The sequence below is a fragment of the Enhydra lutris genome, unplaced genomic scaffold, assembly GCF_002288905.1.
Source record: "Enhydra lutris kenyoni isolate GAN:26980312 unplaced genomic scaffold, ASM228890v2 scaffoldscaffold19, whole genome shotgun sequence".
Lineage (NCBI taxonomy): Eukaryota > Metazoa > Chordata > Mammalia > Carnivora > Mustelidae > Enhydra > Enhydra lutris.
This window is the reverse complement of record NW_019154103.1, coordinates 35,381,546-35,404,684: the sequence shown is the minus strand read 5'-3', so window position 1 is coordinate 35,404,684 and position 23,139 is coordinate 35,381,546. Positions and strand designations below refer to the sequence as shown.

At 48.1% G+C, this 23,139-nt stretch overlaps 1 protein-coding gene across 10 annotated transcripts in view; it reads right to left on the bottom strand.

Moving 5' to 3' along the window:
* LOC111148438 (family with sequence similarity 193 member B) overlaps positions 1–23,139 on the bottom strand; it is a 32,018-nt gene that overhangs the window by 4,412 nt on the left and 4,467 nt on the right. For 3 of the 10 annotated variants that reach the window (XM_022504969.1, XM_022504979.1, XM_022504971.1), the window contains 5 exons: positions 13,320–13,562; positions 12,274–12,502; positions 10,676–11,063; positions 7,193–7,394; positions 6,022–6,261 (listed from right to left, as the gene is read on the bottom strand). In XM_022504969.1, coding sequence (XP_022360677.1) covers positions 6,022–6,261; positions 7,193–7,394; positions 10,676–11,063; positions 12,274–12,502; positions 13,320–13,562 — 1,302 coding nt within the window. Of the gene's footprint in view, positions 1–6,021; positions 6,262–7,192; positions 7,395–10,675; positions 11,064–12,273; positions 12,503–12,965; positions 13,226–13,319; positions 13,563–16,737; positions 17,949–21,252; positions 21,314–23,139 lie in introns of those variants that run through there. The other 7 variants (XM_022504977.1, XM_022504980.1, XM_022504973.1 and 4 more) reach the window with 7 other exon arrangements.

The window sequence follows — 23,139 nt, the reverse complement described above, 5'->3', positions numbered from 1 at the left end:
CTAGGGCCTGGCAGCTGCTAGGCACAGTGTGACACCTGACACATCAGCCTGGGGCCCAGCTTTGCGGCGAACTGGCTAGACGCAGGGCCTTGGCCACCCACTCCTCTGCAGGAGTGAGGACGAAATGCAATGAGACCTGTGCATGTTCTGGGGATGGAGACAGACCTAGAGGATAGGTTTTTATAGCTTGTTCATCAGAGTCCCAGTGTCCGTCCTAGGGCCTAAAACCACTAGGACTCAAAGGGATAAGAATGCAGCTAATTGCACCCGGCCTGCCAGGTCTGACCTTAAGCAGCTCATTCATTTCCTGAGTCTCAGTGGACTCATCTGCAAAAAGTGGGAAAAAATTCTGGGGTGAAGACCAAAGTGGGGATGCAAGAGAGGGAGATGGCTGCTACAGTCATTCTCCAGTTCTGCTGGTATTGGGGCAAAAAAAGCTGGCATTAGGAGAGGACTTTCAAGAAGTAAGATGGGGTGGTGAGACTACCATGGGAGGTCAGACACTCTGGGTGGCAGGAATGTGTGTATGGGTGCTATGGAAGAGGGAGAAATTCTGTATAAAAGCCACTTACCACTCAGCTGCCTCAAGTAATCACGGCCAGTCCTAAAGTGTGCCTGATGGCCTACAATGCACAGCTACATGGGGCCCCACAAGTAAAAGCAGCCCCTCTGCCCAGGTGAGAACTGGGAGGCTGGGCTCTCTCAGTCAGTGTGAACAGACCCGGTTCTGGAGAATGACAGTGAAGTCTGTGGACTCTGAGTCACTCCATTCCTCTACCCAACCTCCACACACCAGCAGACCAAGGAGGCCTTTAGAGGGAGATGAGAGACAGATGTCAAATGCCTATAGGAAGGAGGTGGTGGTGTTGGGCCAGGGGTTGGAGGACTTCCACTATTTCACATATTTCTAGCTGATTTGGGAATGGAGGGGGAGGAACAGGAAAAGGAAACTGGGGAGAGAAAAGAGGGCATGCCATCATCTCAGAGTCAACTTAAAAGAGGGTGACCCTGTGTCCCGGTAGGGCTCTGCGACAGACCAGTACCACCATTGTGGGACCTTGGACAAATCACTTACTCTCTCTGAACCTTACCTTTCCCCTTGGTGTATTTGGAAGAAAAACTGCCTACCTATAGCTCAGTGTTGCCCGGAGGACACCTGAGAGGGCATGTGTCCCCTTCCCTGAGTGCTGATGAGGCTGTGACTTGGCACTGTGGTGCTCAAGTGGGGAAGCAGCTGGGCCTGCAGCAGTGTTTCTGGCCTTGTGCCATGGAGTTTAAGGCCATGAGCAGAGCTCTGAGGCCACAGGGATGGATGAAGGACTGGAAGGCCCCTCACATCACTCCTCCCCTGTACCAGCACAACTTTTTCTCTTAGGAATGGAGGTTCCATGGAGGACTTCAATTGCAAAAAAGAGTTCTGCTGCTAAACAAAGAAGTCTGAAAATAATTAGTTAGAGGGAGTGACATGGAACCAAGTGTGATTTGGTAGTGAGAGGAGAGCACAGAACACATGCTTTCTGTTAACATGCCATGAGCTGGATCCTTTCCTCACATTGTCTCGTTTAATCCTTACAACTGCCCTTGTTGTGCCATTTTCCTCAATTTGCAGATGAGGACACCTGACTTTGGCATGAATAAGGAACTGGCCCAAGGTTACATGGCTAGAAAGTGGCAGAGTTGGGACAGCACGCCCAGGTGTGATCTGCAGTTCCTAGGTCTTTTAGTCCTGTTTGACGATCACTTCTTGACCAGTGATGATGAGGCCTGGGCTGGGCTCTGGGGGACTCCGCTGTGCGTGAGGAGTCTGTTTGCGGACTTGCGTCTGCTGGGGGAGATGGGCGTGTAAACAGGCTGTTTAATTCGGAGTGACAGCGATAAGTGCTACAAGGAAGAAAGGACAAGATGCTCTGGGAACTCAGACTGGGCCATCAGAGGTGCTTCCCAGAGGAGACGGCAGCTCACTGGGCCCTGGAGAGTGACTGGAATCATCCTAGAGTGAAGACTAGCACTTTTTAGGCAGCAGGAACAGCAAGTGACTGGGAAACGGGCATATATGATCTTTAGGGAATGCCAACATTCACAGGGAGAACTGGTGCCCAGGTTTCTTTCAGGAGTGGTCGGGAGTGGTAGGTGGGAAGGCCAGGGAGGAGAGACTGAGAGATGAATCTGGCAAGCTAAGCAGGGGCTGAAGAGCCCTGCAGGTCAGGTTCAAGTCTGTGTTTGACGCTGAGGGCAATGTTTGGCCACTGAAGGCTTTTTTAGTAGCAGCGGTAGGGTGGGGAGAATTGGGTGGTTTGACCTATTGGGAGGTCGTGTGGCCAGGACTCAAGGACAGGTGGGGAGATAGGATGAGCCACAAAAAACAGCCACAAATACTGACGACCACTGGGGCCACCGCCGCTTCCCTGACCACGCGTGCTCTCCATCGAGCCTTTCTGTGCATCACTGTTTCATCCCCGCAACCATCTGAGTTAGGCTCTACTGTTATTCTCATGTTGTGGATGAAGAAACTGAGGCTTAGAGGTGAAGTGATATGCCCAAGGTCATCCAGCAAGTGTGGCAGAGCCAGGTTTCAAACTGAGGTCCAATTCCAAGGCCCGCTGCTCTCGATTACCACGACGCATTCCTCCCAGGATGGCACCCTGGGTTCTGGTTTGGGCAACTCGGTGGCTGGTGGCGCCATCAACTAGACAACAGTGGAGAAGGAAGAACAGGCCTCCTTGGAGAGAGAGAACAAGCTCAGTTTTGGATGTGCTCAGTCTGAGGACCAGGACATCTGTGAGGAGGTGCCTCGTAGCAGCAGGAGTTGTCAATGTCAAGTACAGGGAGGACATATGAAGACATAGTGAACCAGGAAAAACACTATCTAGATGGCTTTCTTTGCCAGGGAGAGGGCCTTGTGGGGAGGGTCAGAAGAAAGGAAGAGGAGTCCATGAAGGAGACAAAAGAGAGATCAGAGAAGGTAAGAAATTTGGAGAACATGCGTTCCCACTTTCTTCCCTTCCGCCACCTGGCCAAGGACAGGTGAGCCAAAGAGAACATGTTTGAAAAGGATAACCAATACAAAATGCCTATGGACAGAGAAGATGGGTTAAGAGGGTATGATTTAGCAACAAAGATCACAGACCACTGGTGGTTCTGTGGCGGGAAGGGAGGAAAATAGTTTGCAATGAGCTGATAGGAAAAACAGTGAATGCAGACAGCAGTTTTCAAGAAATTTGGCTGGGATGGGAGGAAAGAGATAAGGTGATGGCGAGAGAGAGGCTGTATGCTTAAGGCACAAAAGAGAGAGTAGCGGGCACAGTGAAATGCTGATGGGAGCCAGCCTAGGAAAGGCCGGAGCCAGGGCAGGAAGCCGAGCTTAGATTGAGGTGGCGGGAAAGGACTGCATGGCCTTAAGCAGAAGAGGTAACTCTTCTCTCATGACAAGAAGGAAAGTCTGCCGGTGGAATGGTAAGATGTTTGAGGGAGTGCCTGTTCACTGGCTTTTTTCCTTGTTGAACCAGGAAATGAGTTCATCTAACAAAAAAGAAAAGCGGGTTGGGTAAAGCCTGGAGATTGGAGAAGAATCTGGAGGTCTGACAAAGGGTCTGTGAACAGAAGTGATGAAGAACAAGTAGACCAGAGGCCTGCTAGGCAATGTGAGGGCGCAGGCAAGCAGGGGACCACACAGCGTGGGTGCCACAGAGAGATATGATCCAGCATTTTCCTAGAGGTGTGGAAGGGGAGAGGCAGGGAGGGGTCAAACCCAGGGCTGTGATTTTTCTGAGTGGGTGTAATAGAAGAGCAACAGGGCAAGGAAATGAGTGTATTGGTAAGACAGCGAGTGAATGATGGTCAGGGGATCTCTATGGCTTGGGAAGAGGAGAAAGGGCAAGTGACAGCCTTCAGTGGATGAAGAGGAGTGGCCAGGAGACTGTAGATGGCAGAGCCAGGGTCAGTTTCAAAGGAGTAGGGGTTAGTACATGAGAGATAGTCACGGTCTGGAAATGGTACAAGGGAGCAGAAAGATACTCAGTCTCCTGAGGTGTGAGAGAATGAGCACTCTCCACTGGACGGCTCCCAGGAGAAGCTGTGTTTTTGGTGGACAGCCAGATTGTGGTTAAGTCTGAGAGGTAGAGGAAGAACACTGGAGAGGAGGCTGATGCATAAGGGATAATGACCATGACTGCCTATCACATGACCTCGCAACTGCCTGGTGCCGTGTTGCACTCTGGCCTCTAGACTGGACCAGGCAGACAGAAGCTGTGCAGCAGGTTTCTGAATGAGTGCGTGGAGTGTGATAAACGGCAGGTGAGGGACACGTGTGAGTACAGTACTATGGAAGAAGTTACCTGAGGAGATCGGAGCTTGGAAGGAAGTTGCCAGGAGGAAAAAGAGGGGAGAGAAGAGTGTTACTGGCCTTACCAGCAAACGGGTAGGGATGTGTGGGCACACAGATTTATGGAAAGCACACCAGACCCGGGAACTTCAAAGTATGCCTGCTTGCTGGGACCTAACTGGGAACCACTGCCTCAAGAAGCCAGGGAAGGCTGAGAGACTGCTGTTGCCCACCGGACACTTCTGGTCAGGCAACACTGGATGGGAGAAAGTAAGTGCTGACCATTTTCTGAAGGCAGTGGTGGGACCCCTTGGCTCATTACTTCAGGCTGCAGGGAAAGGGTCCTGGTTTATCCTTTGGGCTGGAAAAAGATGTAGAACTGCTGCTGCTTTCCAGAGCACTAGGGCTGTTTGACCACCCAGGACCTGGAGCTAGCTGGTTGCCACACCCAACTCTTCAGCTGCTGGGCTCCCAAGTGTGGCGCTGTGCAGACGCAGCTGGGGGCAGGCAGGTGAAGAGGTAATGAGGTGGCAGGGGATGAGCTGCCAAGCCCCGGGGCTCGCCTGGGAGCAGGGCTGCCCAGGAATAGCTTATTGGATTCTCTCCTCAGCTCTCTGAGGAGCTCGCTCAGCCCATGGGCTGGGTCACTCCCACGGCTTCAATTACATCTCTAAGCTGACAACTCCCAGCCCCACACCTCCAGCTCCACTTGGAGGTCTCATGAGAACTTCTGCGTCAAAGTGCCCCAACTGAATTCCCTGTCTTCTGCCAATCCTGTCCTTGCTCAGTGAAGGGCACGCCATCCTGCCAGTCACCCAGGCAAACACCTGGAAGACATCTCTGACTTCATCTCTGTTCCATAATCAGATCACCAAAGTGAGTCATGTCTGCTTCCCTTGCTCCAGACCCACCATCAATCAGCTTTCCCTGGGCCTCAGTATCCCTTCTGGGAGTGTCATGCCTCTAGGCCACCTTCCACACTGCCACACGGTCATGGCGGCAAACAGATCTGATCAAGCGCATCCTCTGATAAAAGCCCTGCAGTGATGCCCCCTCAGCGACAGGACCAAGTCAGAACTCTTCAGCGGGACCTATGAGGCCCTTTCTCACCTCTACTAACTGTCCTGCCTCTCTTCTATTTGAGCTTGGACTACCCCCAACTGCTGTGAATGTTCTATGCCTGCTACCAGAAATGACTGTCCTGATGAAACAGAACTCACTCCCTGAAACTCAGCTCTCAAGCCAGTCTCTTGGTAAGCCATTTCCAGCGTGCCCAAGCAGGATGGGGGGCTTCCCTCATCCCCGGGCTTGTCACATAAAAACATGCTCGTCCAGTTTTGTGTCAGTCTCTCCACTGGACTGAGCTTCTCCAGGGTGAGAACTGCGTCATGCTTTGGCTCCCAGTATTTGTGGAAGTGTTTGCTGAATGAATAAATGACTGACTGACTGAAGCAAGTCCTGTGCTTTGAGGAATCCAGCAAGCAGCTTCTGAGGCCAGGACTCATCTTTCCTCCAATCACTGGCCCCAGGCTCCCTGACCCTGATGCCTCCCAAACGCATTCAGACCTTCCCAGAGCAGTGAGCTGTGCCGAAGCTTCTGGCAGCCAGCATCACTCATGCCCCACAAGTCCTGGGGGGTTGGGGCAAGGGATTCCTCAGGGAGGAGAGGCAGTAGAACTAGGCTCCCCCCCCACACCCACCTTCTTTTTCAGCTTGTGCCGGGCCCGCTTGGCGGCCCTGGCGCTGTTGGGGGCTTTGGGCTCCGTGCTGTTGATGAATTCCAGCAGCTCATCCACATCTCGGTGGTCCACGGCGGGCTCCCCAGGGATCCCGCCCAGGGCGCCCCCCTTCACGGGCAGCTCCTCTTTCCGCCTGGTCAGCCTCGAGCGGAGCTTCTCTCGGATCTCTGTATAATTCCGACTCGTCGGGGCAGCGGGTGGCTGGGGGAGGGGGAGGTGCTGACGTTACACCCTGGGCCTGGGAAGCCCGGAGCACTCCCACCCGCTGGCACCGAACATGTGGCGAGAAGCGAGACAACTGTTCTTTCTACTATAGCCGCAAAGGCCAAGTGGCTTCAGCCTCCGCCAGGCCCACAGCTGAGGCGGCGGTGGGCAGAGGGAGTGGGAGGTACGTAACAGCATTGTGAGCACACTGACTTGGGAGCCAGGAAAGCAGGTTTGAGCCCGGGCTTTGTCACTTGGAAGCTGTATGACCTTGGGCAGGTCACTGAGTCTTTGTGTGCCTCGATTTTGTCATCTCTAAAATGAGAATAATTACTTTTAGTTTAAAGGTGACTAACAATGTAATTACTTTCATTTCTTCCGTCCTCAACTGCTCTACCCTACCCGGCGGCCCTTTCCTCTTCACTTTAGGAGACTTCTGAGCTGCTTTCGCCCTCTGTCCAGAAACAGCATGTACTCTGCCCTGAGCCTCCTGCCTGGTGCCATCTGGGCTCACGGCCTGTCCCTCGCTGGCTCTCACGCTTGGGGGACGGAGAGCCTTTGCTTCCATTCTGCCTTCATCACGCACAAGCGTTCGCTTCTCTGTGATTACACACGTATGCATGCTCATCAGAATCATAGCTTTCTCTCTGCCACTTCCTTTCCTTTTGCCTAAGGAAAAAAAGTCAATCTTAAGAGAAACCATGAAAAAAGCAAAGGTAGCAAGGTGTTTAAAAATCCCTACCTCACCAATGTGCTGTAAGGATCAAGTGAGCGGACACAGGCTGCGAGGACTCAGAGGGTCCCAGTGTGGTTATTATCCCTGTGAGCGGGGGTGGGGGGGGATGGAGGGGTGTCTCTGGGGAGAGCAGCTCCTTCGGCTCACCTTGACTGGCCCCCAGCCCTCTCTGGCCTGGGCAGGCTCACTCACCGCATTGTGGCCGAAGAACTCACAGTAGCAGCAGTCACAGAACTTTCCATCTCTCTGGTGAGTGGAGGATGAGGTGCAGGAGCTGCGCTCTGAGCTGCTGTCCTCTTCCTCACCCAGGCCCTCATCTGCTTCGCAGGGCTGGGGCAGCTGGCAGGCCAGACCACTGTGTGTAAACTTGTGTCCCTTGCACCCAGGGTCCCTGCTGATGGGGGAGAAAGACAAGCCCACAGTTGAGGGAGGGCAGGGAAGGAGCAGGCCGCAGAAGGAGCCTGGGGAAGCATCCCCACCACTGCTGTTCCGAATACCCTTCGTCTGCCCCATCCCACAAAGGCCAAGGCAGTCAGGTCATATCAGTGTCTCTCACAATAACAAAGCCAACACCCTCACTGTCTCTCAGGCCCTGTGCCTGCACCCACTGTGTGGATACCTCTCTATGCTACTGTATATCACACTTTACTCTGATGGTCTGTTTGCCCACCTGTCTCTCAGAGCAGACTGCATTCTTTAAGGGCAGGAACTATGCCACTTCTATATTTGGGTCCCAGTGTGCAGCATAACAACACTGTACACAGCACGTGCTCAGTAAGTAGGTATCCAAACAGATTAGTGGGCCGATGGCTATCCTGGAGCATCCGAAGGAGGCTGACAAGGTCGATTTCATCCTCTAAGGTTCTTCGATTGAGTCTGCCCCAGTGGGCAGAGCTGCCTTCATGTGGGGCCTTATAGTTAGGAAAGGAAATGTCCCATGTGGCCCAGACTCTAAGAGTCATTTTACTGTTTGGGTCTGGTACTCTAATTAGCATTATTATTTCTAAGCGTCTCCCCAGTCCTCCAAAATAGATGTTGCTACCCCCATCCTGCAGTGGAAGTAACTTAAGAGTCCGAGTGCTTAACTGTTTTGCTCAAAGAGTGGCTAGGACTCAGCCTGTGCCTTGCAAAGCTCATGCTCTCCCATTGTACTGCTTTGCCTCTGGACTTTAGGATGCACTGGGGGCATCATGTACTACAGCCCATTTTTTCAGGGTAAGAAAAGACTTGGGCCCACCAAGTCCCATAATTGGAGCCGGAAGAGCAAAAGCCCCAGGTTAAAAGCTGGAGTGCCCTGGGGCTGGAGACAAGGGGTGGGAGCTAGGAGAAATGGCAGGGTGAGGAGCAGTGAGGAGGCTTGGCTCTCAGGGCAGTCTATTGAGCAAGAAGTAGAAAACGAGGGGCAGGAACCATTATCAGTAGTACTCAGAGAAGCTGAATCCAAACTAACCATTTCTCACCCACATTAGCAAAATCAAAGCACCCAGTGCTGCTACAAATACGAAGAAACTAGCACCCCAAGATTGGTGGTTACATCAATTTGGAGAGCCCTTTGGAAAGCAATTTTTCAATGTGTATTAAGAATCCTCAAAAAAGACATTTTGACATCCTTTAAACTGAGAACTTCTTTCTTTCTGAGGGACCTATTCCAAGGAGAAAAAAACCCAAAAGAGGAAAAAGCTTTAAGCAAAGCCATCTTTAGAGAGATTATTTACAATGTTAAAATACTGGTGACTTAAATCATCAGCAACTGGAAAACAGTGAAGTATACTATGGAGAATATTCTCCAGACTTTAGCTGAGGCCAAGAAGACCACATAGGAACCAAATAAGGAAAGCTGAGTGAAACAGGACAACAAAAAGCTGCACACTTTATAGACACCACCACCGTGTGGGAAAGACCTGTAAGGAAAACTGCCAGCACTGGTGGTTACTGGGGTGGTGGGATTTTAGAATAAGAAAATATAAATGCGTACTAAACACAGATCTGATTTATAATACAAAAATACACACTATCTTCTCCAAAGAATTTTATCTTCCACATCTACATTACTATAAACTTCCTCAGTACTCAGAGTTACTTCAGGGAATCCTTAAACCTGTACTTCTGAACTCAAATACAGATTTGGGTGCAAGGATGTTTATTACAGCCTTGTTTTTAGTGGCTAAAAACTAGAAATGCCCGGGGGTGCCTGGGTGGCTCAGTGGTTAAGCGTCTGCCTTTGGCTCAGGTCATGATCCCCAGGGTCCTGGGATTGAGCCCTGTGTCGTGTCGGGGCACCCTTGCTCAGTGGGGAGCCTCCTTCTCCTTCTGCCTGCCACTCTGCGTCCTTGTGCTCACGCTCTCTGTCAAATGAATAAATAAAATCTTAAATACAAAAACCAGAATGCCCCAATGTCCAGAAATAGGTGAATGAAAAATTATGCTAGAGGTATACAGTAAGACAATTTGTGGTCACTTGAAAGTTTTTTTGAAGAATCTTAACTGCGGAAATGATCTATAATGTTAAAAAAGAACTACACAACAATGTATAAACATGGTACAAAGACATCAGAAGAAAAATATATTGCAGTATTAGAAATTGGGGCACCTGGGTGGCCCAGTGGGTTGGGGCTTCTGCCTTCGGTTTGGGTCATGATCTCAGGGTCCTGGGATCGACACCCGCATCAGGCTCTCTGCTCAGCAGGGAGCCTGCTTCCCTCTCACTCTCTGCCTGCCTCTGCCTGCTTGTGATCTCTCTCTTCTGTCAAATAAATAAATAAACTCTTAAAAAAAGAAAAAAAAAGTTGATCATTAGCGGCACATGGGTGGCGTTCAGTCAGTTAGGTGTCCAACTCTTGATTTCAGCTCAGGTCATGAGCTCAGGGTTATGAAATTGAGCCCTGTATTGGGCTCTGAGCTCACCGGGGAGTTTGCCTATGGATTCTCTTTCTCTCCCTCTGCCCCTCACCCTGCTCGTGCACATGTGCTCTCTCTCTCTCTCTCTCTCTCAAAATAAATAAATAAACCTTAAAAAAAGTTTGGGGCGCCTGGGTGGCTCAGTGGGTTAAGCCTCTGCCTTCGGCTCAGGTCATGATCTCAAGGTCCTGGGATCGAGTCCTACATTGGGCTCTCTGCTCGGCAGGGAGCCTGCTTCCTCCTCTCTCTCTCTGCCTGCCTCTCTGCCTACTTAATAAATAAGTAAATAAAATAAATAAACAAAAATCTTAAAAAAAAAGTTTATTGTTAGGTTGTGAGGAAATTTTTTCATTAGACATCTCTGAATTTTTCCAAGTTTTTATTTTTTAAAAGATTTTATTTATTATTTGACAGAGAGAGACACAGCGAGAGAGGGAACACAAGCAGGGGGAGTGGGAGAGGGAGAAGCAGGCTTCCCTGCCGAGCAGGAAGCCTGATGCAGGGCTTGATCCCAGGACTTTGGGATCATGACCCGAGCCGAAGGCAGACGCTCAATGACTAAGCCATCCAAGCGCCCCTCCAAGTTTTTAAAAAAACAATAAACACCTACTTCTGCTTGTAAAAACTATACAAAAGACATAGAGTCTACCCTTTATTTTCTAAGATTTACTTCTCTATCCTAGAGACAGCATGAGCCGGGGAGGGGGGTAGCTTTGTAAAGTTTCTCAACTCAAGGCTGAAACTGGCAGGGAGTGCGCCTTTGTGCCACTCACTTACCTGTGAGTGCTAGGGAGCTGCTGAGAGCTGGGAGGTGGGAGGAGAGGCCCGCTGCAGTGCCCGCTGCAGTGCCCACTACAGGGGTGGCTGCACCCCGAGAATGGTGGAGGCATCTTCAGGAGCGGCATGCTGGTGGAGGGCAGGTGGGGGGTCTGACATGCCCCTGGGGTGTGGGGGGCGGCAGCAGCGGCAACAGGGCATTCTGAAGCCTGGGCAGGGAAAGGTGCTGCCGGGGTAGCAGGCAGCAGGTGTGGGTGGGGTGGTGAGCCGAAGGATCCGGGGTGAGATGGGATCAGCGATGCTGGCTGGGGGTGGTGGCCGGTGGGGCTGTTAGGTGGAGCAGTGAGGTCTGAGTGCCGGTGGTGCTCCGAGATAGAGAAAACCTCACCTGTGGATGGATGGGGAAGAAGGAGGTCAGAGAGAGAGCCAAGACCCTGGAAAGGAAAGCCCAAGGGCTCCCTGTCACAACATCCTGCTTACCATGACCAGAGGGTACCTGTCTGGGGACAGCCTCTCAGCACAGTGGACCATGTGAACTTTTGGAAAGTCTAGCAGTATCTTGGGCTGGAGAGTGTTCCCTGCAGGGAGCAACTTGGTTGGACAGGCTTGAGGAGCCCAGATCTGAGAGAAGGACCCAGGAATGCCCGCCCCATGGAAGGCCACAACACCTCTGCTGTGAAACAAGTAGGGGATATGTGTCCTGTCTCTTGGGGTCTCTCTAGGACTTGTTTGCTTGTAAGCATTCCTTGGGCCCAGAAAAGGGTCTACAAAAGCCAGTGGAGCTCTGCCTCTGGGCCATGAGGACTGAGGCAGCCAGGGTGTGCCAGACTCCGGGGTGGCCCAGTATCAGAGAAGTACGAAAAGGCTTTGCTGAGTCTTCTCTGGCTTATGGATCAAAATAAATGGAATTCTACTCAACTCCCACAATTCTGGGAGTAGCACCCCTTTGGAGAACTCAGGCCCTCCATTTTGTTATTCTTCTTCTTCTGTATTTTAATTCCAATATAGTTAACATGGAGTGTTACACTCATCTCAAGCCCTCAATTTAGAAATAGACACTAATGAATATTTACATAGTACCTCAATAACCCAAGAATTTTTCTTTGGGTATCTAAAGGTTAACTCAGAGTGTAAAGAAAGCTTATATAAACGTGACCTTGGCTAGTAATTCTGGCAGTCTGCACCAGCAACTTCTCGTGCTTTTACACGTGTCCCTTAGGTGGAGAAAAGGAGGTCTAGGAAGACAAAGCACCTGGGTCCTCTGTGCTGCTGCAGGGGACAGGTGTTAGGTGGCTGACGTCCAAACTCCCTAAAGGACACTCCCAGACTCCACTTTCTGTTCAGCTAGTGTTTACCACGTCCTCTCCTGAATCTGAAGGGAAAGCTGTCAGAGCCAATGACAATATTTTTCAACTTCAGAGTTCTGGGGAAAGGAGTGTCATGGAGACAGCCAAGGGCTAGGTACCCCCTGCTTCCAGCAGAACAGATCCTTTTTTACTTATTTTAATAACTGACCTGGTTTGTCTAACAAAGTGGTTAGAAAAACATAGCTCTCTACATTTATGTGGCCTGGCTCTCTCCCGAGCTCAGAGACTCACCAGGGATGGTAGAAGGACTCCCGAGTGAGCTACCCGGCATGGCCCCACTGGAGTGCGGAGAGTTCCAGAGGCCCGAGAGCTTATGTGCTGACAGGAAGGAGCTGGGATCCCAGTCCCCTGAGTTCCCATGGCAGGAGGAGGAGGACGAGGACGATGAAGAGGAGGACGAAGAGGAATGAGAGTCACCCCCACAAGACTGTGATTTGCAGGATGTGTGTGACAAGGAGATCTGGAGAAGGGGGAAGAAAAAGGCTCATGATAAAACGGCAAACATCAGAGCCAACCCTCTGCTGCCTTAACTTACTCAGGAGCACGTCCTCCTCCAAGCCCTGTGCCATGGCCAAAGTACAATTCCCACAACACCAGGTGCAAGGGAAAGGCCTTTGCCGGGGGAGGAGCAGTGATGCTCCCAGTAAAGTGAAGTGTGTGGATAGTGCTGAGACAGACTACGGTAGAGATACAGACTGCCTGTCAACTGTGGGCCTTTAGGGAGTCCTGAGAGCTGCCAAGGAGAGGAAGGGTCTTTAAGTCCAAAGTCGTAAGCTGACACGATCCTGGGGTAAGAGAGGGACTGCAGGGGAAGGAGAAACAAGGAAATTCTGACTGCTGTGATTCAGGAGATGCCACTTAGATGGCTCCTGGGCATCTCGGAGGCTTTCTAACTGAGGCACACAGTGGACCCTCAAACCAACCTTTGCCATCCTTGTCATACTGGTGGGCTTTCAAGCTGTCAGAGGGCTGAAGGCAGCATGGTGACACAGAAGGGGCAGAATCTCCATTGACAGTACCTACAAGCAGGCCCTCACACCACAAAAGCTCCCTCAGGGCCAAGGGGGCTGCCTGCAGCCTCTCCGTTCTTGCCCCGACTGTGAACCCAAGCTGCTACTGCTGTCTGGAAACGGCCCAGCAGCCCCTCAGGGCCTGGGTGCAGGGGCTGCTGGAGGAGAGCCACCTGAGAGGGCAGAGAAGGAATAGCTCAACAGCCTGATCTCTCTGGGCAGGGTGCCCTCCTGCATTCAGAGACCCCCTTCTCAACCGTTACCTACCGCCACTGCATGCTCTCGACCTGTCTGCCTTTCATCTTCCTCCATGCTCTTTCGGCAACTCTGGCAGACCCACAGAGGCATCTCGCCTAGGAGATTCTTGACAAGCTTTGGCATGAAGTCAGGGGGCAGCTTCTCACCCTGCAACACCAGTCCGTTTTGGGAAGGGCCTTCTTCCCAGCCTTTGCGTTCCCGATGACATAGCAGGCAGCAAGTCTGCACAGACTGGGTGGAGGTGGGGGGAACCTGTCCAACAGACAGAAACAGGGTTTCCCAGGAGGGGAAAGGCTCTGCTTAGAAATAATATTAACCATACTAATAACTTCACTTATTATGTGCCAGGCACTGGGTTAGGCACTTTCTATACATAATTTTAGTCCTTGTAATAGCTCTGCAAACTAGGTGTTACTCCTTTTTCTTTTCTTTAAAGACGAAAGAACAGATTTTGAGAAGTTAAGTAACTTGCCCAACGATATAGAGCTAGTGAGTGGCTGAATTAGGAGTTGAACTCCAATTGACTTCAAAGCTCATGTTCAAATGCCCTGGTATCTCCAAATCTTGAAGGTTAAAGGAAAGTCCCCTTCCTTCTCTGGCATGTCTGGGAGAGGCCACAAATCTTGGGCTGTCTTTGCAGTCCACAGACCAATCCCCACCTGGGGGCTGGGAAGATCCTTTCAGTTAATGTTGAGTTTGAGAGAACGTGTGGCTTTCCTGAAAGCTGCACAATTCCATTAGGAGCACAGCAGTATTTTGGAGGAGGGGTTTGCAGAGCTAATGAGAAAGCATTAATTCAACATAAAACTGAGTCGGAGAAAAGGTAAAGCAGACCCTGGTGCTTCTTTTTTTTTTTTTTTTTTTTATTTATTCGAGAGAGAGACAGTGAGAGAGAGCATGAGCGAGGAGAAGGTCAGAGGGAGAAGCAGACTCCCCATGGAGCTGGGAGCCCGATGCAGGACTCGATCCCGGGACTCCGAGATCATGACCTGAGCCGGAGGCAGTCGTCCAACCAACTGAGCCACCCAGGCGTCCCGACCCTGGTGCTTCTGAGAGGCAGTGAGGCATGGTGAAAAGAACTTGGGCTTTGGGGGTCAGACTGACCTGCATTCTAATGCCTGACCGAGCACACATTAGCTGGGTGATCTTGAGCAAGTTATTTAACTTTCTGAACTCCAACTTCCTACCTACCTTGCAGAGTTGATGTGAGACTCAATGCATAAAAGGGGAAAGTGCCTAGCCCCGTGCATGCTCAAAGCATAGACCCAATACACAGTAATTATTATTTGGACTTTTCTTCCTTCTAGGACAAATGGCATAGAAATATAAGTCTATAGGTTTTTATGTCATATTGAGGGGTACTGATTGGGAGACTGATTACATTTAATGACCCCAATTAGTGGCTTTCCTATATTCTGCAGCTTCGGAAAGCTCCTATGCTCGCCTCTATACCACCAACACCACTGCTTCCAGGACTATTCTGCAACTTTGCAGAACCCTCTTTCTCTGACACTGGGGCTGGTCACGTCACTTTCTTTGGCCAATGGGATGTTAGCAAATTTGCTCCCAGCTTAAGCTTGAAAAGTATGTATGCATTTCTACTTGGTTCTTTGCATGGCTGGGCTTGATCACTCTTGCACCCCTGCCTGCCATGAGACATGACCGGGCTAGCTGCTGGAGTGATGTGAGAGATGTGTGGAGAAATCTGAGTCTTCCTTGCTGATTGGCCAGCGGATCAGGCACAGGAGTGAGCCCAGCTGAGATCAGCCAAGCTGGCCCTGATCGACAGAAACACCCAGTCAACCCAGAGACTCATGAGAAATAATAAATGGTGCTGTTTTAAGCCATTAAGTTTTGGGGTGGTTTGTTACATGCAATAGTTATATTAACTGATATACCTTCCAAACTTACCCACTACTAGGTAACAGGTGTTTGCAGAGGCCTAAGCAAAGGAATAAGGGAATCATCCTCATCCTACCAAGAAAATAAATGCCATCATCTTTCTCAAATAAAATCACCTTCTCACAATAAATTGGCATCAGGGTATCCTTAAATCTGTAATGTTACAATTACACTGACCTCGGTCTCTGGATTCTAGAAAAAGAAAGGAACCAAATAGTAGTACCAGGAGCATAATGAAACATCTGGGGGAGAACACGGATGTTGAAAAAAAGAGTAACAGAGAGAGAGAAATCTTAAGCGTGGAACCTATGTGAGACACTGCCTAAAAGGTTTCTGTCAAGGGAACATTTCAGTGGACAAGACAGCTGTTGAACTGCAGCTGTAAAAGGATATAGCTTCTAACCCACTGGTGGTATCTCATGGAAGGGTGGGAGATTGATGGAGAAGGACTTGGAGAAGTCAGGCAAAGGGGGCGTTTTTGAGAAGTGTTCCCAGGAAACTTTTCATAGTTGTAAGATGCCATAGCAACTCCAGAGGGAGGAGGTGAGGCCAACACCCAAGTCCCTTTCCCTGTGCTAATGGTGACCACAGTCTTAAGGAAAACACCAGGATGTGTAGTTTTACTACAATAGAGTTTCATTTCATTTGGGTATTAGGTTCTAAAGTTACTCATAGGAGGAAAATCTTGTCTGAGTAAAATTATTCTGAAATTCTTTGTATAGCCTGTGATGTAGAGTATATATAGTCTGGGCACAAACAAGATAACAACTGTAAAACACATATGGCAATGTTCAATAAGTGGGGTTTTTTTTCCTCTTTTAAAAGCATATACAGAATTCTTACAAGTTAAATGTGTGATCAGTGTGACTGTACCTAGTGCCAAAGTACTTGTGGGAGGCACTGGACGCAGGGGAATTAAAACTGGCTCTGGCACTTATCTTGGGTCTCCACCACTTACCAGCTGTAGGATGTTGGGCAAGTTCTAGTCTCTGTCTCTTCATCTGTAAAATGGGATTAAGTCCTAACTTGATTGGTTGGCTGTGAACACTGAATGGACAAAGCACCTAGTCCAGTACTAGGCCCATTAATACACTGCCTCAACATTGGATACTTATTAAGAATATGATGGGAGTGATGGGAAACACTTAAATTCAGGACCAGGCTTGAAAAATATAGAAAATACAGTCACAGTATTTTATAAGAATGCAAGCATCTTTCATGTGGAATGAATTTAAGGTGACTTAGACATCTTAATCTCCGTCCTCTACCCCACAGTCATTCTTTAAGTTCCCCAAATATTCTCTATATTCTCCTACCCCTACCTCATGCCTTTGCTGAAGGGGATCCTCTGCTTCAAACTCCCTTCCTTCCCAACTTTACCAGTAAGTAGCTAGGCAGGGCTTAAACCCAACCCCATCGAAGCCTTCCCAGAGAGTCCCTCTTGTAATTCCTCTCCCCTCCCCATATCTGCATAGCACATTATGCCTTGCTTACAGAATCTGTGCCTTCTACTTCATTTCTTTACCTGCATTTCCTGTCCCTTCTATTTACGTTGCGCTCCAAGAGGGCAAGTATCAGGTCTGATTCTTGTCTGGATCTCTCACTGTAGCACAGGGCCTGGGCTCAGCTAGGCACATAATGGCTAAATCAGATTTGTTAAGTATCACCATGGCAATATACCTTAGCAAGACACTGCTTGAAATTTTGAAATTTTTGCTTCTCAGAGAGAGAAAGGCCATCTCCCTATCCTCGACCTTCACTTGAATGGTTCCAATCTCAAGCATGGAAGAGTGGAAGATCACATTCCCTGGGGATTACAACGAGATGGCCTCATTCATGGAAATAATGTGGCTCTTCCTAGAGCCAAACTGGTCCACATAATAAATGAGGTTAGCCATCAATGGAAATAAATTTACAGGACAAGCTGTCTTTCCAGTTAAAAGAAAAAAGAACACCGGGCCTGGCAAGCTAATTAGGTCCTAACTGAAGCAGGGATGGTACCACCTCACACTGCATAAGGTTGCCCAGAGAATTAAGTGACATTAGAGATGCAAAGGTTAGCCCAGGGATTCCATGCAATAGACACTCAATCTATTACTTTGGCCCTCCGGCCATTCTGTTCTTAATAAAAAGCTACAATGGAATCTAGTTACTCATGGTCCTAAGTTTGATATACCTGAGTTTTTCCTTCTGGGCCAGGCAATTCTTGGGGCTACCCCCAAAGCTGTTTTAGCCCTAAGCCTTGGTGCCTGCCCCCGAATACAATGTCTGGTGGGGCCTGGGGACTTTTTTCTCTGACATTTTCTTTTCTTCTGCCACAGAATGGTGAGAATCCTGAAACTGGAGATGTTATATGCAGCCCGTACTACCAGTGTTTCTGCAAATTTTTCCTTTGGCAGAGAAAAGCTCTTGGTTCAGAATTCCCTTTGAATGCAATCTCCTGCCATTTTTCAAATTCCTGACAATCATGATCCCTTATGCCTCAAAGTCAACTCAGGCTTTCAACTAGCTGTTCTCAAGCTGCATTTTTAACATCAGGCACAGTATTCCCACACAAGAGCATGAACAATAAATAGTTATCAAATGAATGAAACGCCCAACCATTTTTCCTCATCACAGAGCCCAGGGAACTGATCCTTAAACCCAACAGCCCTGGGCGGAAATTACTCCTTCTCATGCAGTTTAAATTTCAGAGCCTCTCCAGATAAACTTCTAGTTCTAGGTAAAAAATGGGGGGGGGGAGCAAGGGAAAATTCTAGGGGTTTTCTACATTTGGGATCTGCTCAAAAAATCTCCAACATTAAATTCTGCTTCACTCCAGGCAAAACCAGCACCTCTGAGAGTGTGGGGTTACTCATACAAGGGATCCACGTTTTAGCACGCACATCCCCAGGGCAGTCAAGGAGCCAGGTGAACCCTACACTGTGGCCACTCCCAGCCCAGGGGGGTGGCGTGTGCAGTCATTACAATCATTATCTCTGCTCCCTCTCTTGACCAGGCCCCAAACTTTTCTGTCTTGGCCTGAGAAACATTATGCTGTGATAGTCTAGATTTTCCTGGAGAAGAGTAGTTAAAATCAAAGGAAAAGGAAGCCAATTTTTCTCACGGAACATCATTTTTACTTGAAAGAATGACTGACAAGCGGGTTATTCAGACTTGGAAACTGCCAGTCATTTTCTCAAAAAATGAACAAAATGAGCCTGTCACTTCAAGGAAAACCAACTTTTTATTTGTGGCCAATGACAAAATTCAAGCTTTCAGGCAAAGATCAGAATTTTGGGAATTTGGATATTAGAATTTTGTATCCATCATCATGAACTTAACAGCTTCCCAATACTTAAAGACTTTTCTGGTAAAAATGACAGTGATATTAACAAATATAGTCTTTTGACACTGTAAAATGAAATGGAAAAACATTTGGAAGAGCCGCATAACTCAGTGAGCCTATTTTCCAAATGAGCAAAGCATGATGTTTTAGAATCATGCACTGGTAAAAAAAAAAAATCCATTCAAGGTGCTAGACAAACCGACAAATTTCAATGTAAATGAGTATAAAGACTTCATTTGATATGGTCTCAGATTCTATATTGCAAAGATCAGCAATCACCTGAAAAGACCATTAAAATACTCCTTCCATTTCCAACTACATTATCTATTTGGGGCTAGATTTTTAAAATATACTTCAAAACAATGTACTGCAACAGATGGGATACAGAAACATATATGAGCATCAGCTTCTTTATTAAGCCAGACAAAGAAATTTGCAAAAATGAAAATGAGACCATTCTTCTATTTTTTTTGGAAAATGTATTTTTCATTAAAAAAAAATTCATGTTAACATGATAGGGTTACTATTGTTATTCTTAAAAAATTAGTTAAAATATTTTTAAGCTTTCTCAGTTTTAATGCTTAATTTGGTAAGTATCAATAGATAAAACCAACAAAAGAAACTCCTTTTGGGTCCTCGGTAATTTTTAGGAGTGTAAAAGGGCCTCAGACCAAACACTTTGAGAACTGCTAATGTAAAGCCTCTAAAGGCTCCTGTCATCTGGCGGGTGCACATTTAGCAACAGTCACTATGAAGAATGATAGCGTTTCTGGCACATCTGGATAGCTCTTTGGGGCATGAATAAATTTTCCATTTCACCTTTCTGTCCACAATTTGGGAATTGCTGGGGAATAATCCAGGTCACCAGAACAGGCAGCTATCAAGGTCTGCTCTGAAGGTGGATCTAATATCCAGCACTAAACCTGCTCTCATTCCTCTCATGGAGTTCTTTTAACCCCAAGTTTGTGTACATGTGCAGAGGATTCCCCCAAGACGTATGCTGTATCTAACCAGTAGCCCTGCAATAGCTTCCAAGTTCTATTCTGAAATGATCCCATTAGAGCACTCTATTCCCAAGGCACCCAACTCCAAGAGCCTCCCTGTCACCAAGGCAGACAGAGGACAACAGAAGCAGCCAAAATTTCCTTCTAGAAGCAGAGAAAAATGACTAATCCCTAGCCTAGCAAAGCTCATCAGCCTAGTCATTGCCACTTACTTTTCCATTCACCCATTCCTTCCCTCATTCAATGAACATGCTCAGAGCCCATTCTCCTTGTGCTAGGTGCTGGGAAACATCAAATGATACAGAATCCCTGCCTAAGAACACATGCTTAAACCAGGTAGGTTCTTGCATGGGGTTGTCAATACTCCCAAACGCCCAGATGCTTCATTTTGGAGAATCAGGCAGGAACACAAATTGCAATGACACCCAATTAAAACTAACGTAACAAAGTAATATACAAACGAAAACAACCATCCAACCAGGACACTAGGCTTCTCTAGTTTATGTAAGCTTATTATGTGCCTTCTCACATACTTACCCAGTTTGAGGAACTCCTTCCTTTAGCTCCTCTTTCCTAGCTGGTCTCTCTTTAATCTCCTGGCTCCTTTCTGGTTGTGCTCACTACCAGGACACCTTCTGGCCCCTGCGTTTCATGTCTTGGCCCCAGGTGACCTCTCTGTGTTTCACTTCCATGTGCAACCCCCCACAATCTCAGGTTCCATTCATACTGCTCCTCCAATACACCTTGCCCTGCAAGCCTCAGTATCTCAGTTCTACTCCTAAGCAAATTTGTACTCATGCCCAAAGATCTTGGTCAAAGGTTAATGCAGTTTTTGCTGGACCAGGCTAAGGAGAAATAGTTCTTTTACTATAGCACCTATTATAATGTGCCACAGACATATTCTGTCTGCCTCAAACCCCTGGAGGAATGAGAACTCTTTGGGGGCAGGGAGTGCATCCTGGTCATTTAAGTGTGCCCAAGAACCTAGGCCTGGCGTGGACTGGACACATAGTAGACATTGACTGAATAAATGAACAAATGCTTAAAGCCCACCTGGCTGCATTTCAGTTGCTCTACACAAAGGACAGACTCTAAAGACACAGCTGAATTAGTCCTTTCCTGGGTATGCTATGCTAACAGCATAGCTGTCACTCTGGGTCACTGATAAAAGGGTATCAGTGCTAAAGTTAATTCTTAAGGAGGTCATATAACTGTACCATAATGCCCTGGAGCTTTCACCCGAACTCCCACTCAGGCTGTTGGCTCAGTTCCTTCCTGAAAGAACAGCTGTTTTACACCAGCTGGTTTGTGGAGAATCCTCTCTGGTTGTACAAGCTCAGTCAAGGATAGGGCAGCGAGTCTCTCTGACCCCAGTGGCCTCCCCCCCGCCCCCCAGGCTGGCTCACCTGTTGAACATGCTTCCTGGGTGCAATCAGCCACCGGAAGGTGTAAACTACTATTATTAACCTAGAATTTCAGGCAAACCGTATTACCTACTCTGTCACCCCAGTACAGATTTCTTATGGGTGGAAGAGTATGAACTTTGGAGACAGACTGTTGCAAGTTCAAATCCCAGTTCTGCCATTTCAGTATGATCTTGAATTATTACTCAATTTCTTTGAGTCTCAATTTCCTCATTTATGAAATGAGAATAAAACCATACTTCACAAAGTTGTGAGGACAGAAGGAAATAAATTATGTAAAGTACCTGGCCTGGGCCTGGCACACAGTAGGTGCTCAATACCCGTTAGTTTCTTTCCTCTTCTGTCCTGGAAGAAATGACAGGGAAACTTACTAAGTGAGACTTGCCCAATCCAAAGTTATTACTTGAAGCACAGGACAGAGGACTAGACAGGTGACCTTCAAGGCCCCTTTGTACCCTCCCATCCACAATTTCTGGCTACAACTTCCTAGTAAGACCCTTCAGTATTTTAGGGCCCTTCTTTTTGCCTCAGTTTTCCTTTATCACTATTCAGAGTAGATGAAGAGGTCTATTCATTTCAGAATGGAGGGGGAACCACAAAGGGAGCTGGAGAGCTGAGAGCCTTGAGGAGGGTCTAAAGGGAGATGGTCTAGGACTGTAGCATGTTCATCCACCTACAGGTTGAAGGATGAGGGGGGAACCATGGGGACAGAACCAAAGGGTGCAAACACAGGGCCTTTCCTGAGATGTAAGACCTCCTCTCCTCAGTCCTTTTCTGCTCTGCACATCCTGCCAGGAAGAGTCATTAACCATTCCTTTCCCTAATATCTGTTTCTCTCCTCAAATACATAAAGCACTTACATCTTCACTCATGCTTTTCCCTCTGCCTCTTCCTTGCACAATTTGAGTGTTACCTCCTCCTAAGTCCACAGGCAGAATAAACTGTGCTTTGCTGTGGAATGTCCTAACATTTCTTACGTATCTCTTGAATAGAGCTTATCATCTATGTATCCGTTTTTGAAATCTGTCTTCTCCAGAACACTAAGACACTGAAGGGCAGGACCTGTGCCTCATGACTTACTGCATCCCAATTGTTCAGCAGAGATGGCAGCACCAAATGGGCATGGGTAAGTGTTTGGACACACAAAGGAAGATAAGCAGTTGCAGAATATCTTCATGGGGCAACAAATGGAAAACTGGGGAAACTCTGTTTTGTTTTTAAAACTAAGGCTGTTTCTATTCCTGCTTAAGGAAAAGCTCCCCTCTCTGGGAAGCCCCATTCTTTGAAAAACATCCTAGGCTTCCGCAAAGCTTCCCCATGCCGCCCTCAACTCAGCATTTCCCAGACCCAGCCACACAACAGAATCACTTTGGGAGGTTTAGCAACCACAGATTCCTGGGCTCCAGACCCAGAGACTCTGATTCTGTAGGTCTGGGACAGGGTCGAGCAAAGTACCGGGGATCGATGATTAGTTAGGTTGGGGTAAGGGAGAGTAGAATGAAGCAATCACAGCTGCTTCTTGCGCTGAGATGGCTTCCTCTCATGCTCTCAACGAATTTACCCAAGAACATCATGTTCACTTTCTTATTTAGAAGCTTCCACTGATTCTTCACTGCCTGCAGGATAAAGCCCAAACTTCTTGGTGTGGTTTTGTAGAACCTTGCTAACCTCTCCAGCCTGACTGCATGCTACTCTGCCTGAGATGGGCAGTTCTCGCCTCTGGGTCTTTTTTTGTTTAGATATTTTCTCCCACCATCCCTTCTAAAGGAACTGCTACTCAACCTTGAAACATTAGTTCTGAGAAGCCTTCTCTAGACTATTATTTCTGTGCATCTCCCACACCAAGTATCTATAATAATCATGACTGCCACTTGTACTAAGTGCTTGACATACAGTACTTGCTGCCCTAAAGGGAACCTGGCATCACTGTCACACACGTGAGAAAACAAACTAAAAAGGCTAAAACTCTTCCAAAGGCCATGTACTAGGATCTAAGACTTGAACCTTCACTCAGAGGAAGTGATGCTCTTCTAGCCTAACTACAATTAATATATACACGTGGGCAGGGACTGATTCACCTTTGCATCCCCAGCTAGCCCAGGGCCTGGCACAGATCACGTGTCCATTAGTGTCTGCAGAATAAATTAACACCAGGTCAGGCGAGAGGGAGA